General features: G+C 44.8%; 1 protein-coding gene across 50 annotated transcripts in view; it reads right to left on the reverse strand.

The window, feature by feature from the left end:
• Positions 1-6,422: 6,422 nt before the first annotated feature.
• Positions 6,423-18,165, reverse strand: part of PKP4 (plakophilin 4) — a 269,591-nt gene continuing 257,848 nt past the window's right edge. For 31 of the 50 annotated variants that reach the window (XM_071216397.1, XM_071216398.1, XM_071216396.1 and 28 more), the window contains 6 exons: positions 17,810-18,005; positions 13,740-13,824; positions 13,500-13,617; positions 10,918-11,046; positions 9,190-9,263; positions 6,423-7,422 (listed from right to left, as the gene is read on the reverse strand). In XM_071216397.1, coding sequence (XP_071072498.1) covers positions 7,174-7,422; positions 9,190-9,263; positions 10,918-11,046; positions 13,500-13,617; positions 13,740-13,824; positions 17,810-18,005 — 851 coding nt within the window. In that variant the 3' untranslated portion in view covers positions 6,423-7,173. The remainder of the gene's footprint in view (positions 7,423-9,189; positions 9,264-10,917; positions 11,047-13,499; positions 13,618-13,739; positions 13,825-17,809; positions 18,006-18,165) is intronic. The other 19 variants (XM_071216402.1, XM_071216403.1, XM_071216420.1 and 16 more) reach the window with 2 other exon arrangements.

Here is an 18,165-nt window from a genome sequence, read left to right on the forward strand (position 1 = left end):
TTTCCATTTCCCCCTTACATTAGGTCAAACAGCATTTTAAAGTCATGTTATTATATGTAGACAGGGATATTCTGCTGGTCCACATTGAACCTTTAATTCAAGGGTCTCTTGACCAATTTAGAGGCAAGAAAGCAGAATGATGACAGTGATACTGGTGGACATGCAAATATTTAAGTCACTCAGCTACAGAAGGTGCCTCCTGGTTTGTCTTCACAGAGTATTTTGGTGAAAGCTTGAAATGCCTTCCTCATCGAAATAGCACAACCATCTCTATAATGGCAGATCCCTTCCCAGTGTGGTCATTCCCATCCCGGAGCCTATCTGGATTGAATCCTTTCCTCCAGTCTCCAAGAAGCAGGTGTACATTTCAGGATACTAATGCTCACACATGCATAGGAAAGAACTCGCTAGGATTGAGCTGGGACGGCCACCGACTCTGAAGTACCCTGAAGAGAACCCTGGAGGGATGTCACCCTCTGCGGAGTCTTTTCATTAGATTAGCGGTTGGCAGCTCATCAGGGCGTTAGAAGCCAAACATGTTGCACTTCATTGCAAGTAAATAAAAGCAAATTTCAGGGGCAAAGCCTTTTGGAGAGTAAATTAACAGCTATAAGGGATTCTGAATGAAGATTGGGTATTTTCACACTGATCTCAGAATTACACCTTTCGCCCAGCACAAATTGTCTTTAATTTTCTATTACATGGCAATGCACTGGTCAGCTCTGGAATCGCGGGGATGAGAACGAAAAGGGAAATAGTCCATAATATTTTTAAGCCTTTATCAAAATTCCTCCAACTGTTGAATGGTACTTTAATAATGAAATGAATGAGCTAGTTATGCTCATGCAAACAATTATGACAGCACAAAACGCTTTTTAGTGAGTTCAGGTTAGAATTTGGCAATAGCACTAGGCACAAACAGCCACTTAGGGGACTTGCCAGCTGCTTTCAGTGAAGCTGCTGACATCAAAACAGGGAAAGGCACTAACACAGATACAATTCAAGCCATGATTTGCTTGCTCATAATTTTCTTTTTGTGTCTGCGGCCTGTAAGGATTGTCCCGAACAAGTGCAGTCATAAAGACGTTGGGACAAGTCAAGCGGGTGAATAGCAGCAAACTGCTGTTGCAAGGGCGAATGAGGCTGGAGACACCAGTCAAGATCTTCTAAACAGAGACAGGCTGACAAGTTCCTGCAGAGAAGTGTTTCTTCATGTGGAAAGCAGCCCAAGGCACGGCCAGCTTACAGCAGCTGTATATCATGGGCAGAAATGACTCTATAGCATTTCAAACATCCTCTGCATCCTTCAGTCTTTTCTAACTCCCTCCGCAGTTGCAAACTAATTAAGAGTAAGCCATTTGCCGCTGCTCCCACAGGGATTTCCTTGACCTGCTGCAAATTTCCTCTTTGAATCCAAAGTCTGCCCAGCATATGAAGAGTTTAAAAGCCCCCTGAGCTGCTCGGCCTCTGATTTCCCTGACCAGTTTGTTTTCCTTCTAACCCCTCTCTGCTGCTTCTGAGAGAGCTCTCTCCCACACTCCTTCCCTGCGGCTTTGGAAGCTGAGGTGGGCAAAGTGTCTATTTACAAATCTCTTAGGAACATTAGGTAAAAGGGGTGATACTTCTCTCCTGGCAACAGGTTTAAACATGTGCCTATTTTACTTCTCAACTTATTTTCTTGTCAATATGCTCGTAAATCTCTACAATCATAGCTCAAACAAAAGTACACTCCCATACAGTGGTTTAAAAAAAAAAAAAGTGTTTTCCAGAGCTCAGTTTAAATTTAAGTTTGGTAAGCCGTCAGTTTCTAAATGGACTTGTGTCTGTAACTACAAAGGAATCTTGTGGTAAAACAGTGTAAGAAACTCCTTTAAGTGGGTGTTTTGTAAGGTTTAAAATATATATGTTGTGGGGAGCAGATGTGGCTCAAGTGACTGAGTGCCTGCTTCCCATATACAAAGTCCCATGTTCAATCCCTGATACTTCCTAGAAATACAGAAACTTTGGATTTTTCTTAACTTAGGGGAAACTAACTATCATGTTTGGTTCTAGGCCATAAAACTAAGCCTCAATGTCACATTATTTCTTTCTTGACTTTTGAAGGTGTTAATAATTTTTTATTGAGGTATATTTTGCATTTGATGAGATGCTATGTACATTTGATGAGTTTTGATAAATGTATACACCTGTGTAATAGCCATTCCAATCAAGACAGATAATATTTCCATTGTCTCCAGAGGCTGCCACAGTTCTGATCTCTATGACCATAGATTTATTTTGCCTGTTCTTGCAATAGAATCATCCAGTATATGTTCTTTTGTGTCTGGGATCTTTTTTTTTTTAAATCCCTCCCTCCCCCAGATGGTTCTCTTGTCTGTCTTCTCATTGTTTTGCTTGCCTTTTCCAGGACACACTGGGAACCAAATCGGGGACCTCACACATGGGAGGTGAGTGCCCAATGGCCTGAGCCACATCTGCTCCCCGTGGGTTGCAGTGTCTTCTGGCTTGCGGCATCTGCTTGTTTAGGCATCTGCTTGTTGTGGTGGGTGGGGCGCCTGCTCCTCTTCTCTAGGAGGCACCAGAACCTGAACCTGGGACCTTCCATGTGTCATGCAGGAGCCCAACTAGTTGAGCCACATCTGCCTCCCCTACACAATATGTTTTTGTGATTCTTTATGTCATTGTATCGTACACTGCTGACTTATTTATTGTGGAATTGCACAATTTACCACAATTTATTTATTCTCCTATTGGACATTTTGGTTGTTTCCAGTTTTTGGCTAATATGAATAATGCTATTATAAATAATTCCTTAAAAATCAAAGTGAACAGAAATTGCTAGTTTCAAGTTTTGTTTTTTTTCACTGTGATCTGGTTTGATCATAGAAATAAAACCACCATCCAATGGATTTAGACAAATGTTTCTTCAAAGAACCCAAATGAGAGGGTTGTCTATTGACAGATTCTTGTTTTAATGGGCCTATATTAATAGGTATGGCATATAGGTTTCTTTTAGGGGGAGTTCTCAGCCAAGTCATCACAAAAATCAGAATGGGGGTAGCAGACTTGGCCAGTGGTTAGGGCGTCCGTCTACCATATGGGAGGTCCGCGGTTCAAACCCCGGGCCTCCTTGACCCGTGTGGGGCTGGCCCATGCGCAGTGCTGATGTGCACAAGGAGTGCCCTGCCACGCAGGGGTGTCCCCTGCGTAGGGGAGCCCGGCGGGCAAGTAGTGCGCCCCATAAGGAGAGCCAACCAGTGCGAAAGAAAGTGCAGCCTGCCCAGGAATGGTGCCACCCACACGGAGAGCTGACACAACAAGATGATACAACAAAAAGAAACACAGATTCCCGTGCCGTTGACAACAGAAGCGGACAAAGAAGACGCGGCAAATAGACACAGAGAACAGACAACTGGGGCGGGGGGGGAAGGGGAGAGAAATAAATAAATAAATAAATCTTTAAACCAAACCAAACAAAACAGAACAACAAAAATCAGAATGAGCAAGGTCCAAATTTCCCAAAATGAGGTTCATGTAACACCAATGGTGGTAGACACAAGATGAATTTTGATGGTACATAGACATTGCTACGTTTAGTAGTAAAATATTCCTATTGATAACTTTCTATTTATGGCATATGATTTTTTTTCCTTAGGATAGTGATAAAAGTTTTCTTTGGCAAACTTACGTCAATGATGAAAAACTTTCAGTGCACTTTAGTGTCAAACCAATGAATCTGAAGTACCCTGGCGTTGTGGTTAAGGTAGGCTATAGAGCTAACCCTGCCGTAGCCCTGTCCTGGCTGTGTCATACCCTAGCAAGTTACTCTCCGAGTTTGCATCAGGATCTGTAGAATGGGATATTAGTAAGATTTCATCTTTGCTGTGTGGGTTAAATGATAACACATGTGATCCTGTTAGCACATGGTGAGTGCTCAGTGAAGTTAACTGTGGGTAGTTCACTGCAAGAATCAGCAATTATGTGGTCAGCCAACACTGGCCAGGGATTAATCACTGCAAGAGTTATGGGGCTAGAGGCCAGCATTTCTGATACTCATGAAATGTCCATGAGCTTCAAAGGACATAACTTTCAACAAGTGGGCATAGGCAAAACACATACTATGGCAACAAGAAAAACTACTGTCTCCGAGTTTCTGGGTCTTTCAGGCAAACCCCACCCCCTCCCTCAACCCCCACTACATTTTCAGGTCACAAGTTGGGAAGGGAGAGGGGAAAGGTGCAGGGGGTAGTGGGTCTCACCTTGACTGCACGTTGCAAACATCTGGGGAGCTTTTCAAGCAGACAGCTGCCAGGACCCCCCTCCAGGTTTTTCATTGATCAGGCTGGGGCCCAGGCATTGGTAGTTTTGAATGCTCCCCAGCTGGTTTTTAAATTTTTTTTTATTTTGTGGTCCTGGGTCTAGGGATTGAACCCCAGATCTCGTATGTGGGAAACCAGCGCTCAGACACTCAGCCACGTTGGCTCCTCTGAATTGGTCCCTTTGCTTTTTTTTTTTTTGGAGGTACTGGGGATCTAACCCGGAACCTCCCATGTGGGAAGCAGGCACTCAACTGCTTGAGCCACATCCACTCCCCGCCATCTGATTTTACCCTGCAGAGGGAAACAGCAGCAGCCAAGCTCATTGGCTAAGTTCAGCCCGATCCTGGAGCAAGTGGCTGACCCTGGCTCAGCAGAACCAGACTCCTTCTTGAGGACTGGATTTCACATGCTACTTAGTGACATTAGGGTGGCAAAAAAAATAGACTTTGCTTTGGCAGAGTTTGTTTATTCCTACACCTTGGAGGGAGAGTGGGCTCACAAGCTTTTGCTCAATGATGCAGCTGTGTGTCACACAGGGTCAGCCTGTGGTTTCTTTTCTCACTTGCAAGAGAGGAGCCTTCAAGGTATGGGATCTTCTGCCCAGTCGTCATCCATAGATCTCTTTCTGGGCCACTAGGATGTCTGGCTGGGGGCTTAAGTAAGGATTCTTTGCAACCCATATTTGGGTCAGTTTTTGAAAAGTTGTCTATCACAGTGGGGAATCTAGGCCCAGGGAGTTACCCTAAAGACTAATGGAATCATTGAAATGAATAGTTACTGTCAAACAGCTCAGGGCAGCCCCAGGGGCCTTGTTTTCCTGACTCCCCAGGTGAGGGCCTTCAGCTTCAACCCAGACATGAAAATGTTCAGGGAAGCAGAGAGATTCAAAGCCCAAACAGATTCCAGACATCTCAATAGTTCTGATGCTAGTTCCTGGGGGAAAATCTGAGACCTCAGCCATGTAAAGGAGGCTCTTTCCAGAGCTCTGCCAGATCACATAGGGTGGTGAGGGATCTGGGCAGCTCGACTCTGAGATGGCACAGGTGCCATTTCAGAAAGCCTGCACCTCAAAAAGTTTCCCACTTAGCAGACTTTGGGAAGATCTAAATCTTCCTGCTTAAACCCATATTTCCATTTCACTTTGGATCCTAATCTAAGGACTTCGGCCTACTTGGCAAGGGAAAGCAGTTTCCCCTGGGCCTTTCCCTATATTCACAAACACAAAGAGTTTCAATCTGTAGTTTGTATCATGTTTGCAGAACAGACTGTGCTGAAGTCAACACTTCTGGGGTTGGACTTGCCATATGAGTTGCTTCCCAATTCACTATGCAAGATTCAGGAGCTGGGACTCAAGGCTGGAAACTCAAGACCTGGGAGGGTCTCAGACTTTCAACCTCCTGGGACTGGTGCCTCTCACTGTAGAAACTCCCGAGTAACAGCTCTCGGCATGGTTGGACCTCTGCCTACCATCTCTCGGGGAACTTGCCTTGAATCCATCCCTACTCCAAGATTTACTGTCTCATGGAATTACTCAGCAAAATCATTTAGAATTTTTTGGTTTACTACCTTGGTGCCAACAAAAGACATGCCCAATTACTGTTTATGTGGTTATGGAGTTTCTATTGAAAATGATGCCAAAAGGAGTCTTCATCAGTATAAGGGGGGCTAGGCCGCCAGATACAAATTCTCGTAGATGAAACATGTTGTTAAATATGTATGGCAGTCTGAAAAAAACATGAAAAAACTGCAGAGTGCACTAGACTCAAAATAGATCCTAAGTGCAGTGGGTGGAGCTCAGTGGCTGAGCATGCACTTCCCATGTAGGAGGTCCTGGGTTCAATCCCTGGTACCTCCTAAAAACAAACAAACAGACAAACTATATATATATAGAGAGAGAGAGAGAGAGAGAGAGAGAAAGATAAAGAGGGAAGTTCAGAGCTTCACGCTTTGATGTGGTCCATCTCACAAGAGTATATTAACTATAAAAAACTAGGAAAAGTGCAATAGTTGGATATGTTTAAGCTGTTTACAACATGCTTTTAGATTCACATTTATTCAATGTTTTCCATATTACATAGAGAAAATAAAAGAAGAAGGAACACATTTCCAAGGATGAAATCTCCACATTTATTTTTCTTCCATGTGCATAGAAAATGGCAGTGAAGTGTCCTATGAAAGAGGCAGCGAATGGGCGTGGCGTTGCTATACCAGACTGGACTTTGTGCTTCAAAGGTACACTCTTCATTTCGAAAACAAAGGATGTTGTAGTTTGCTTTTAATTGCTAACAGTTCCTTGGGTTTCCCATGTTTTCTAAGCTGTCAGTTTCTTCAAATCTCTTTTCAAATGACACACTGCATACAAATGATGGCACTTAACCAATGTGGCATTTCCATATTTACATCAACAAAAGAAATTTACAAGACATAATAGCATACAATCTTGACATTTAGTAATAGCAATAAAACATGAAGGGCATTCATTTTATTTTTTCTGTACAAACTATCAGAACATAACTTTATTCACATTAAAAAAATCATCTTTGATTTGACCTACACACCCCAATCTCATTTTCACCCATTTCTCAAACCTTTCATCACATCGCCCACACCTTCACCGAACTACAGAATCTACAAGTAATTAGATCTAAAACCTAAATAGAATTTAGAAAGTCCTCTCTTCCAAAGATTTCCTCACTTCCCTGAAAATTCCTCAAAAAAGAAAAAAGAAAATAAACTCTTCACTCGTTCCTTCCATTTCACTTTCACATTTCACCATCAAATCAGCAAGACAGACTGTTCACCTCAATCCAAACAGGGTTAGAAAGAAAGAGTTCCTCCACCGAGCCCCTTGAGGCTACACCCAGGAGTCTGGGGACCCTGGGTACTGTTCTGCTCGGTAAGAAGGTCGTTTAGTGGAATAAAAGTCTACGTAATTTGTGGTCGATTTCAGTCCATACTGTGTTGAGTAATCAGTAGAAGCTGGAAAATGAACTCGGTCATCAAAATAAGGATCTTCATAGCTATGAGGAGACTGCAAATATAATCTGTAGGCATCAAAGTTCTTTCTGTTGGAGTCATCTTGGCTATAATACAGCTGTTGATGCTGTTGACAGAATGAAAGCATAAATAAATACAAGCCATCCTTTGAAACATGTTTAAGGAAAATTAATGTGGACTTCCTGTTTCACATTTTTAAAGCAATGTTCATTTGAAGCAATTATGGACTTACGCTAAAAGTTGTTTCTGGTGAAATTGTTATGGCAGGGCTTTAATGTGCACCTTTAGGGCTTGGCTGGCTGAGTTGGCAAGTCCTGTCCTAAGACCTCTAGAAAAGCTGAGGCTCAGGAGAGCCCAGTATCTCTGCGGCAAGTGACTCCAGGCACCCCGCCCCCCCCGCAAACTGGAGGCCCATTACCTGTGAGACGGTGGCCTGATTTTTGCTTTGACACAAGGGTACTATGAGGATTTCATGGCTTTAATTTGGGTTGCTCTTTTGGGCCTCGAACAATTGTTAAATCGCATAATTGTCTTTTTAAAAAATTTACCTCAGAGATTTAAAAATCTCCTTAAAAATTCTAAAAGAAATAAGAGTTTGTTGAACAACAGTCATACTTTGGAAACTCTGCTGTAAGAGGTAATTTTAAAGGAATAAGTAAACATAAGGCAGGAGAGTAGCAAGATTAGAAGAGACATGTGAGCAAAGTTAGCTCTAGAGGAAGATTTCTCCAAGCCAGGGCTAATAAATACACCTGCAAGGAAGCCCAGGTGACGCACACAGGGCACCCTGCCCTGCCCCGCCCCCCCCTCCCCCATTTCCTTTTGTGTCCTCTTTGACTTCACACTGATTTCTTCAAATACATTTGGAAGAAAACTGTTATGGTTCTCATGCCGTTTTTCCTCCTCTTCACATGTTCAAATCCCCCTACTCAGTAAGAGGTAACAAGTTTACTAAACAGGTGTCAGCATCATGTTCTAGAACTAAATGTATTCTGATGTCAGAATTTTGGAGCTAAACTCTTTAATTTACATTAGTGTGATGATTCTGAGGCTATTTTTCCCAACTGGAAAAAAACTATAGCATTAATTATGAATAACCTGGGAAGTTCTTTTTCTTCCATATATAGAGAGAGGATGAAATGGAGGGAGATTGTAGAACATTCTAATCTAAAGGACAGGATAGAGTCTTACTTTGGGAAATCCCTGTCGCTCATGTGCTTTTGGCAGGTAAGAGGAGAAATCCGTTGACCCAGGTAGAACCCAGCATAACCCTTCACTGGGCCAGGAACGACTCACAGCTGATTTTAGGCCCCCCATGCAAGCAGAGATTCGAGTGTGTCACAACCACGAGTGCCCACTTGGCTAGAGAGTAAAGTCCACAGTCTGCCTTGACCTTTGCGACTAACAGAGACCTGGCTGAGGGCTCAGTGTTTCTAAATCATGGTGGCCTGGACAGGGAGGGAATTCTGAAAATGGAGCATGAGGTATCCAAAAAAGAGAACAATGAGACGAAAGAATGAAGTGTGCTTACCAACCTTTCCTCACAGAGGGGGCGGAAGAGATTTTACAGCCTAGCAGAACAAAGAGTAGGGAAAGGGAATTGTTGGGCAAAGAAAACGAATTAGAGACATTTCAGCCGGTTCCCATCAGAGGCAGGTGGTCTCAGCAGCACCGGCTTGGATATTCAAGAACATGAGCTACTTTGGAATTGATTTGCTTAACCCAAGGATGAGTTTCCGAGGAGTGAAGATCCCCAAGGAAAGCTCCTGGGCTCCTGCCGTGTTGGCTCAGCTCTGGCAAGTCAACTGGCGTGGGCCCCTCACTGCGTTGATCTGCTAATCGACCTTCTGTAAAAATGATATTGCAAATTCACCTGTAGCCGTCTATTTTGTTCTCTTGCTGGTGAGGAATAGGAACTGATGTAAATTGGTGAAGGTTTGCTGGAGCCTGTAAGAAAATATTTTGTGAAATTAAAACTAGCGCCCATTACTCTGGTCCATAAGGCTGTGAGGCTGCCCTGCACTTGGGAGGGTCTGTCCCTAACTGGGTCTGCCTTCCCAGCTGCCTCCTGGGGCCCCAGGTCTAACCTGGCTGCTGCTTACTTCAGGGCAACTGAGGGCTAATGAGTATGGCAAAAATAGGCCAGGTGCATTCCACCAAAAAGGAATGCCAGGGCAGAGCTTGTCCAAGAAGGGCTGCTTTCACCCTCTGGTCACTGAGGGGAGCTGCTCGCACCTGCGCTTGCCGTGATTTTTATCCCAGTAAACACCAAGTGTTCCTCCTGGGGCTTCCCCTGGCTGGCTCTGGACAGCAGCACTGCCCCTTAGGCCGAGGAATGCCACTCTTCCAGGGTTCTGAGCTAGCGCACTGGGGCAAAGCAGGAAGGGAAACACCCATCACAACAGGCCCCATGCCTCCAGACCTGTTTTGATCCCAACTCCCAGGCATGGGCACATTCAGAGGCACAGCCCGTGCCTGCCATATTTAAGTACTGCTTTAAAACAAAGAGAACTCGGGAAGACGATTTGTCTTTGAAGATCTATAGTAGATCCCTGATAATGTCATTAGTTACCCTTCTGTTACTGTTAAGAGTAACCAAGGTCTTTATTTTTGTTTTTTAATGAAAATGAAACATACTTGAAGCAAATTAGTTTACTGAAGCAAGCATAGAAGACACAGAAGGGCCTGCATGCTAGAGAGGTGATCTTTAAAATAAAGCAGACTGCTGCAAATCTGAAGCAATAATACACGTTTGGGTGTGCACTTTTTTTGCAAAGAGCTTGGTGTTTGAAATGTAGCATCTGCAATTTTCTGAGCTATTAATTGCCATAGTAACAATACTCGATTAGTAAACAGTCCTGTGAAATCACAATTTCAAAGACAACAGCACAACTGAGAATGCTCCCCAGCAGTAGTTAAGTTGCCACTGGCTTTTATTTATTTCATTTTAATAAATAGGTTTTTTGAGAAAAGTTTTTTTTTTTTGGTAGTGCACACTGCCTTATTTGAAACCTCTAAAGCAGTTATAATTTGCAAGATAGCTGAGAAAGGGGACGGCATGAAATCCTGGCAGGCATCCTTCAAAAAAATTATAGGCACAGCTTTCTGAATAGGACATAAGGTATTAATCCTATGCAACATTATTTTTGTCTATCTTAAAATCACTTTGGGTAGAAATGCATTAAACATTTGCTAGTCATTCTCCTTTTCATGGAAACATGCAACTGATCTCCATTTTCAGGTCTGAATTTAAGAGATGAGCCCACATAGAAGTAGCCCCTGCAAAGCCACGCAGAGATCAGCATCTGAGTCCCGTGGAAAACACGCTGCACAAGCAGCGGGATGCCCTACTGGGCAGTCAGAAATGATCTCTCATTTGGATAGAGCCCCCTCTCATTTGTGGCCCACCTACCTCCACACCAGCTTGTTTTACTGGGAAAAAACAAGCAGCAAAGGAGGCAGCCCCCGAAGTAGGAGACGGTGAGACTGCTGCTGGGGAACCGTCTCAGGAGAGCCCTGGGTTACTTGCCGGGCCCCTGGCTGGGGGCCTGGACACATGCGGGTTCTCAAGACACCATCACACACCCAACTGGCGCCTTACCAGGGTACAGGCCTTTATGTGTGGCATCCCCTTGGCTATTGTAATACTGCATAGGTGGCTGGGTTCTATCGTATTCAGAACGAGGGTCTCTGATTCCTAACAGTGCTGGTGAGGAAGAGGTGCTGCCGACTGAAGGGAGAGGCACACAGGAGGGAGAGAGAACAGGGGAAGAAAGAGAAATCAGACTGTCAGTATCTCCGGAAAAACAAAGGTCAGTAATTAGAAGTGCCACATGGCTGGCACTAACACGCAGATCGTAGAGGTGCGGTGAGATGACGAGCAGCCCAACCGGAGGGACCGGGCACATGCCCGGAGGGCGCCGCTGGAATCAGCAAGGTCAATGCCTGAGCTCACTTGCCAGCTAGAGTAGGAGCGCCCCCATCTGCAAAGTGCATGCCAGAAACCATGCAGGCTTCCCAGAGTGTCTCAATGACTTGATTAGGCCTTCGCCAACTGAGTGATGATAACTTACTAGCCATGCAAGGATTATCATTTGCTATTTTATGACCTCAGTTCATTTGCTTGTAAAACATCAATCCATTATCCTTTATGTATAGCTCTTCAGTAAATAGATATTTTATGGCATGTTTTTATTTCTAATTATTTTAAAAATATCTTTTTTTCTAAATGTGTTTGAATAAGAGTGCCCAGCCCATAAAATTTATAGTTCTTTTTATGGAGATCAGCTGTCAGGGAAATTATGTAAACCCAGTGAGTCTGGCTCATCAAGATGCTCATGGTGCTAAGAAGCCCTGGCTTTCTCAATAGCCAAGAAGCTTTTTATTCCAATTTGGGTCAAGTATTTAGTAGCAAATATATATCCATAGGTCTAATTTTGCATATTTTTGCACAGAGGGAAAAGAGAACCATTTCACATCTTTTTTTCCCTTTTTCTCATTAAAAAATCATCTTGCTTACACTAAACTAATTATAAATATGAGTGGCCACTTATTCACTGGATATACCTGAAAGTAGTAGCCCCAAACCTTGGCACCAGTGATTTTGCCTGCACTGATGCTTTAGAGGAAGGACTGACATCGGGATATTTTTTCTAAAAAGTCACTTCCCTGACATGGGGTGGCTCACGTTAAACATGGGTGCGTTGATGAGCAGTGTCTATGTGGCTCCTCACCTTGTTTCCTCTCTAGAAAACAGGATGACAGAACACAAGTCCATCTGCCTTCCAGGAGCACATGAGCAGGGCATGAGACGTGCCCATAGGCACTCCCCACACTGGAGTCAAAGGGGTCGATAATCAACCCTTAGAATAACTGGAGACACAAGAGCAAAAATAAATCCTGCCTGTGGATGGAATCCAGAAAGATGCCAGGAACCTGGACAGAGGCTGATCAACAATGGCCGGCGTGTATTTTTATGAGATCCTCAAAAGAAGTTCCCTGCTTAGGAACTATGCCCCAAATCTGTCTGAAATGGTCCTCTTGTCTGTATATCTGCATTTTGTTAAGCAGCCAAACCTCCTGCTTCCCCTGGCCTCCCTATTCCTGGCTCCCTCGAGGATGAGCACGTTCATAAAGGAAGGCAGCTTTGGGCTACACCTGGAGTTCAGAAAGGATGTTAAAAAACAGGCATAGGTCTCTTTGAAGAAAACAACTCATAACTTAAAAACTAAGATATAAATACACACCATACACAGTAGGCACAGATAATTTTTAAAAAATTCCTAGTACAAGTGGGGGGAGACATCCAATTATGTGTTAAGAATGACTGCTCCTGTATTAGTCTTTTTGGCCACATTTATCCACATGAGAAATAAGACTGCCAGTAGCAGCACAGATAATATTTATATGTCAGAATGGGTGAGTTAAGGCCAAATAAACACAAGACAGTTAATTGCTTTTCCTGTTTCATTTAGTTAAGAATTAAATTCACAGGACTGACTTGGCTTGGTAGTAATATCCCATCCTTTCACATAGAATTTAGTCTGGGCCTCGAGATGGATTTTTCTTTCTACCAAGTAAAACACCACCAAGAGGTAGGCTGAGTGGTTGCCAAGACTTCTGACTTAAAACCTACAAACCCACTCTCCAAGGTCTGTTCCTATTAGCTATGGACTCTGGGCATCTGGACGGCAGCCTGGGAGTGAAGTTTAACTGGTGAGGAGGAAGGTGCAGGAGATCATGGCTTTCCCAAGAAGCAGTTCTGAAAACTGGGTCTCAAGGACCTTGCTTCTTAAAGTGTTCACCAAGTAAATGCAGAAATCACTGGGGATTCCAAACTTGCAGTCAATAGGCAGATGGGCAGCCCTTTTCTGGTACAGCCCAGGGTTTCTCCGTGTGCTCCTCCACTCACCTGCACTCGGATCGCCTGTCTGGCTCATTCGATGCAGACTCCTGGGCCCCTCCTCATACCAGTGAAGCAGATTTTTGGGGGGAGTAGCATGGGGGAGGGTCCTGAGACACTTTTAGGCACTATGCAAACGTGTCTAAACCTTTAAAATGGAAGGAGGAATGTGGGTTTTTGTCTACAATAGTTTGTAATCCCCGAAGATGACTCTCAGCGGATGGGAAACAATGTTCTGTCACACAAATGTTCTCATGAAAGAGTGAAGTTTCCCCACTGACCTGACTGAATGATGGGTGACATCTGTTGGTTGGTGGTAGACAAGGAAGGATGTGATTTGAATCGGTCTCGCTCTAATGTCGACACCGGTGTAATAAAATGGTTCTGATTCCACCCATCCTGTGGCGTTAGAAGAGAAAAGAAACCTCTCAAAATGAATAATGACATTTCATTACAATAAATGATTACCAGTGTGTGCTCTGATGAATGCTAATCATGCCAGAGCTATTCTTGTAAGTTACCTTTTTATAAATGCTCCGGAGGTCCCGATATTGCCATAATGTATTCAAGACCTGGGCTGCTGCCTTCACCACTTTCAGAGATGATCTGGGGAGAGAGTGGGACATTAATGACTCTGAGTGGCCCGGCCTCAGGCTGCAGACCAGTGGAGTGGCCAAGGGGCTCTCTCTCTCTAAGGACCAGAAAGCTTGAGGGCTGCTGCTAGAAAACATCACCAAGGAAACAGAAGAGCCTGGGTGCGGGTCAAGCTCAGGGCCGGCCAGAGGTGGCAGGAACGACGGCGAGGCCAGCGGGCTCCAGCTCTATGGTGAGCTGTGGTCGGGATGAGGGCCTCCTATATCTCTACTAAGGGCCGGAGACCTCATGGGGCTTTGACCTGAGTGTCTGGGGACCCCCTCCCCCTCTCCAGTTACTCTGATAATCAGAGGTTTTTGTCCTCCCCATTTTTAGGTCTTCATCTAAACACCTTCATAGCCTTATCATATACACCTCTATGCAAGCAAATGCACACATGCACTCTAACGTTTGACTTGGAAAATATGGTTACAGTTATGATTTCCCCTCTCTGAGGACATTTTGCTTAATGCTCATTACCTGTTCCCCAGCGCCACTGGTGCTCTGTTGGAACATCACTGCCCACAGTCACTGTCTGTCACCTTGAGAGGACTTTGATGGCTGCAGTAGGGGCGGTGCTCATGGGCCAGTGCTTGGTAAGTCAGCCCTGAGGCTAATCCAACACCTCCATCTTCAGAATTCATTCTAACATTGAAAATGTGACTTCAAGAGACTGCTACCCTGATCTAAAATCTGATATCCTCTTCCAACCTTGACCTTCCCAATTAAACTTGCAGCAAGTGGGGGAAAGAAGAGAGCTGCGAGCAGGCCACCAGCCACTTCCTCTGCCCCTAACCTCGGAGTAGGCGTTGCTCATGATTCCGAGCGCTTCATGGAGGGCCACGTGCAGGCAGATTCAGGGGCTGCACCGTTCCTGTTCTGTGAGGGGCACATCTCCATCCACTCACCCTTCTTGGGGATCCTAACCAGTCAAGGGCAGGAGCAGGTAAAAACCAACCAACTTCTTTTTAAACTTTATATTTTATGAAGAGTGTCAGAGCAAGGTCTTCAATATCAGGGAATGAACGGAGACACATTTTAGGTTTTGTGGAGCAGGGCGCGCTTGCCTCACTCCACCCATCCTTAGCTGGCCCTGATAATGCTGCTGTTTTCTTCCCTGTCTTTCAGGGGAAGGCAACTGATCAGCAGCATGTGACAGTCCACAGTGGGCCAGGTATATACCCTGACACAAGGAGCCAGGTGAGATATTTTTTGAGTAGAAAGCTGACCTCTGAGAGAAGCAAGAAGTTTTCTCTGCTCCTTCAAAGAATTATATATCCTCATCTCCAATTCTCAGCCCATCCTCTCTTAAACCTATGACCTCGATGATTTTACATCCGATGTTCAAGTGGGCCTCACCTGACCGAGCAGGAGCATGTGATGCTCGCTCAACTTTGAAATGCTTCTTTTTCTTCCAAATGCCCTCGCCACTCCTTGACATGATGGCTGGACCCCATCTTCCTGGTCTCTAACTATGAGGAGAGCAGCCTCAGCCTTCTTCTCTTCATTCTCTACATTTATTTCCTTGGTGATTTCAGCCAATCTCACAGCTCTAAAGATGCCATTTATAAACAACGTTATAAAAACAAATTTATATTTCTAGCCTGATCTCAACCCTGAACTTGACTGATATATATTCTACTGCCTACCAGACACTCCAGTTGAGTACCTAATAGACGTCTTCAATATAACACATCTAAACAAACTCCCAATATCCTGCTAAAAACCTGTTCCTCCTGCAGGCTTCTCTATCTTGGTAAGTGGGAATTCGATCCCTGCAGTCTCTTTTCATCCTTGATGCCTTGCCTCCTCTCATAATCACTCATCTAATTCACCAGCGAGTTCAGTTGCTTCTACCTTTCAACTATGTCAGAATCAATAACTTCTTTACCACCTCAAGTGCTGCCACTGCCAGTCTCCACTGGGGTGGGGCAGGGGGAGGTGTCAGGTCACTCTGTTAGCTTTAAAAGGCAAGTCAGATCAGGCCACTCCTCCGCTCAACGCTCCAGTGGTTTCCTTTCATTCAGAGGTTACCCACAGAGTCCTAAGCATCTGGTCCCCACTTCCTCCCCTGTTCTGCCCCTTGCCCACTGTTTTCCAGCCCCTCTGGCTTCCCTGCTATTGGTAAAACACGAGGCGCTTGCCAGTGTCAGGGCCTTACCTTGGTTCCCTCTGCCTGAAATGCCGGTCCCCCGCCCCCCCACAGCTGCACTGTTCCTTCCTTCCCCTCCTCTAGGTCTTTGCTCCAAAAGCATGATGAAACCTCCTGACCACCCTATTTAAAGCTGTAATGCCCTCTCTACCCTTTGTCCTGGTACCCCCATCACCGTCTCCCATTTTATTATCCACCTTCCTGCCCAGAACTGTCTGATGTACTACATGTGCTAGTTCCTATACTTCTCCATGGAATGTAAGCTCCCCGAGGGGAGGGACTGTTGTGTGATCTACTCACACCTGAAACCCTGTACCCCTGGCACCTAAAATAGTGTCTGGTACCTTGTAGATGGGCAATAAATGTTGAGTGAATCACTAGGGAGTTAAGTGTGTGGTGCCAGAAGAAGACTTTACTTGGTCCAGGATTTTCTGAATCTCATTTCAAAAAAGTTCAGACTGGGCAATCCTTTTGTAAAATATATAAGTGTATTGGCACTGGCCCAGTATTTCTCCAGTTTCTTCTTATGTCTTTCACAAGTAAAGGCTTTAATGAAACCTTAAGAGCACACAGGCCATCACAATTATCTCGGGGAATGGAAGAAGTGATCACGAGGGGGAGTTAGTGGAAGGGGATCTGTTTTTATCTGAAATGCTTTATTTTCTTTAAAGTAAAAAGAGGGTTGTATACATGTTACTAGTGAAATAAAAAAAAAAAGACACTAAGAAATAAAGAACCACGGGAAAATGTGGCTTCAGGCTGATAGGTGTGGTTTCTGGGGTGGGGGTGCGGTGGGGTGAGAATATGAGTATTGGCTGCATCATTTTATATTTTAGAGATTCCTTAAAAGTATAAATTAAAGACTAGAGGAAGCATAATGTAAGTTCTGCCACTGTCATTCAGCCAATAATAAATATTTATGGAGCACCTATTATTGGTCAGGCATTATTCTAATCCTTGGGTCAGAGCAGTGAACGAAGATGACAAAGTCCCTGCTCTTGGGGTAGCTTGCCTTCTAGAGGGGGGTTAGTCACTAAGGAAATACATAAATAACCCATCAGGGGGAGCACAAGGCAGGTAAGGAGGATGGACAGTAGCGCATGGGTGGCATTTACAATGGACCAGGGTGGCTGCTCTCCTGTTGTTTTCGGGAACGTGTCAGGCACACCTGCTTACCACTTCCCTGAATTAATATGAGGAGTCATTACTCTCATCCTACGGCTCCCTGGCAAAAACCCTACTTCTGCTGCTTCATCACTGAGGCATCACCTAGAGGCAGAGGGAAATGTGTGAGCCAGGCCCAGGGTTCATCTAAGGCTGCGCAGCAGGTCCGATGCAGAGGAGTGACTGTACTGCTCTGCTGGGCACCTGGCGGCAAATTGGCTGCAAAACTGAGCATTCCAGAAGGTGACCGTGCAGGATGGCTCTTGGGCATGGAGCAGAGCCAACGGTGGGTGCAAGGGAAACAGTGCCCCTCTACCGCCCAAGTCTCTCTCGTGTCATTTTGTTCTTCCAGGGGTCGGCATGATGGTGCCACCACAGCTAATGTGGCTTGAGAGACAGAAACCAATGCGGGAGTGGCGGGTGTTCTAATAAAATAAAAACCAGAAAAGGGACATGCCAGGAAATGCCTCTTCCAGCATAACAGGTTTAAACTGCTGGCGACTGCTTAGCTTATCTGCTTGAGAAAAGCACAGAAATAAACCCTGTCCAATAGGAAATGAATCCCTGAAAAAGGCCCTTATCCCAGGATGGTTCCAGGAACACCGGGAACAAGCACCATGTGCCCCCTGGCAGTAGACTTGCCTGTCCCCTCTGCCTTTGGTTATGTTCACCAGCTTTTCTATTCCTCCCGAGTCGGCCAGAGCCTTGGCGTTCTCCATGTTCTTGCTGGTGACCTCGTGCAGAGCACAGCAGATGGCTGCCATCGTCTCATCTGACAGGATGCTGGGGCCGTTGCCACCGGGCAGCCGGTTGACCAGGTCTCTCATGGCGTATTTGCCTGCCAAATGCAAACACCTAAATTCTACTTTCAGCAGGTACTAGGTTTTTGTTGTTATTGCAAAATTCTGACAGTGCACAGTGTCTTAAAAATAAAAACCCCAAAGGGACAAACAACAGAAAAAAAGAGAAGAGAAAATTCACAGCAATGGGGAAAAATT

This window comes from Dasypus novemcinctus, chromosome 7 (genome assembly GCF_030445035.2).
Source record: "Dasypus novemcinctus isolate mDasNov1 chromosome 7, mDasNov1.1.hap2, whole genome shotgun sequence".
NCBI classification, from domain to species: Eukaryota; Metazoa; Chordata; class Mammalia; order Cingulata; family Dasypodidae; genus Dasypus; species Dasypus novemcinctus.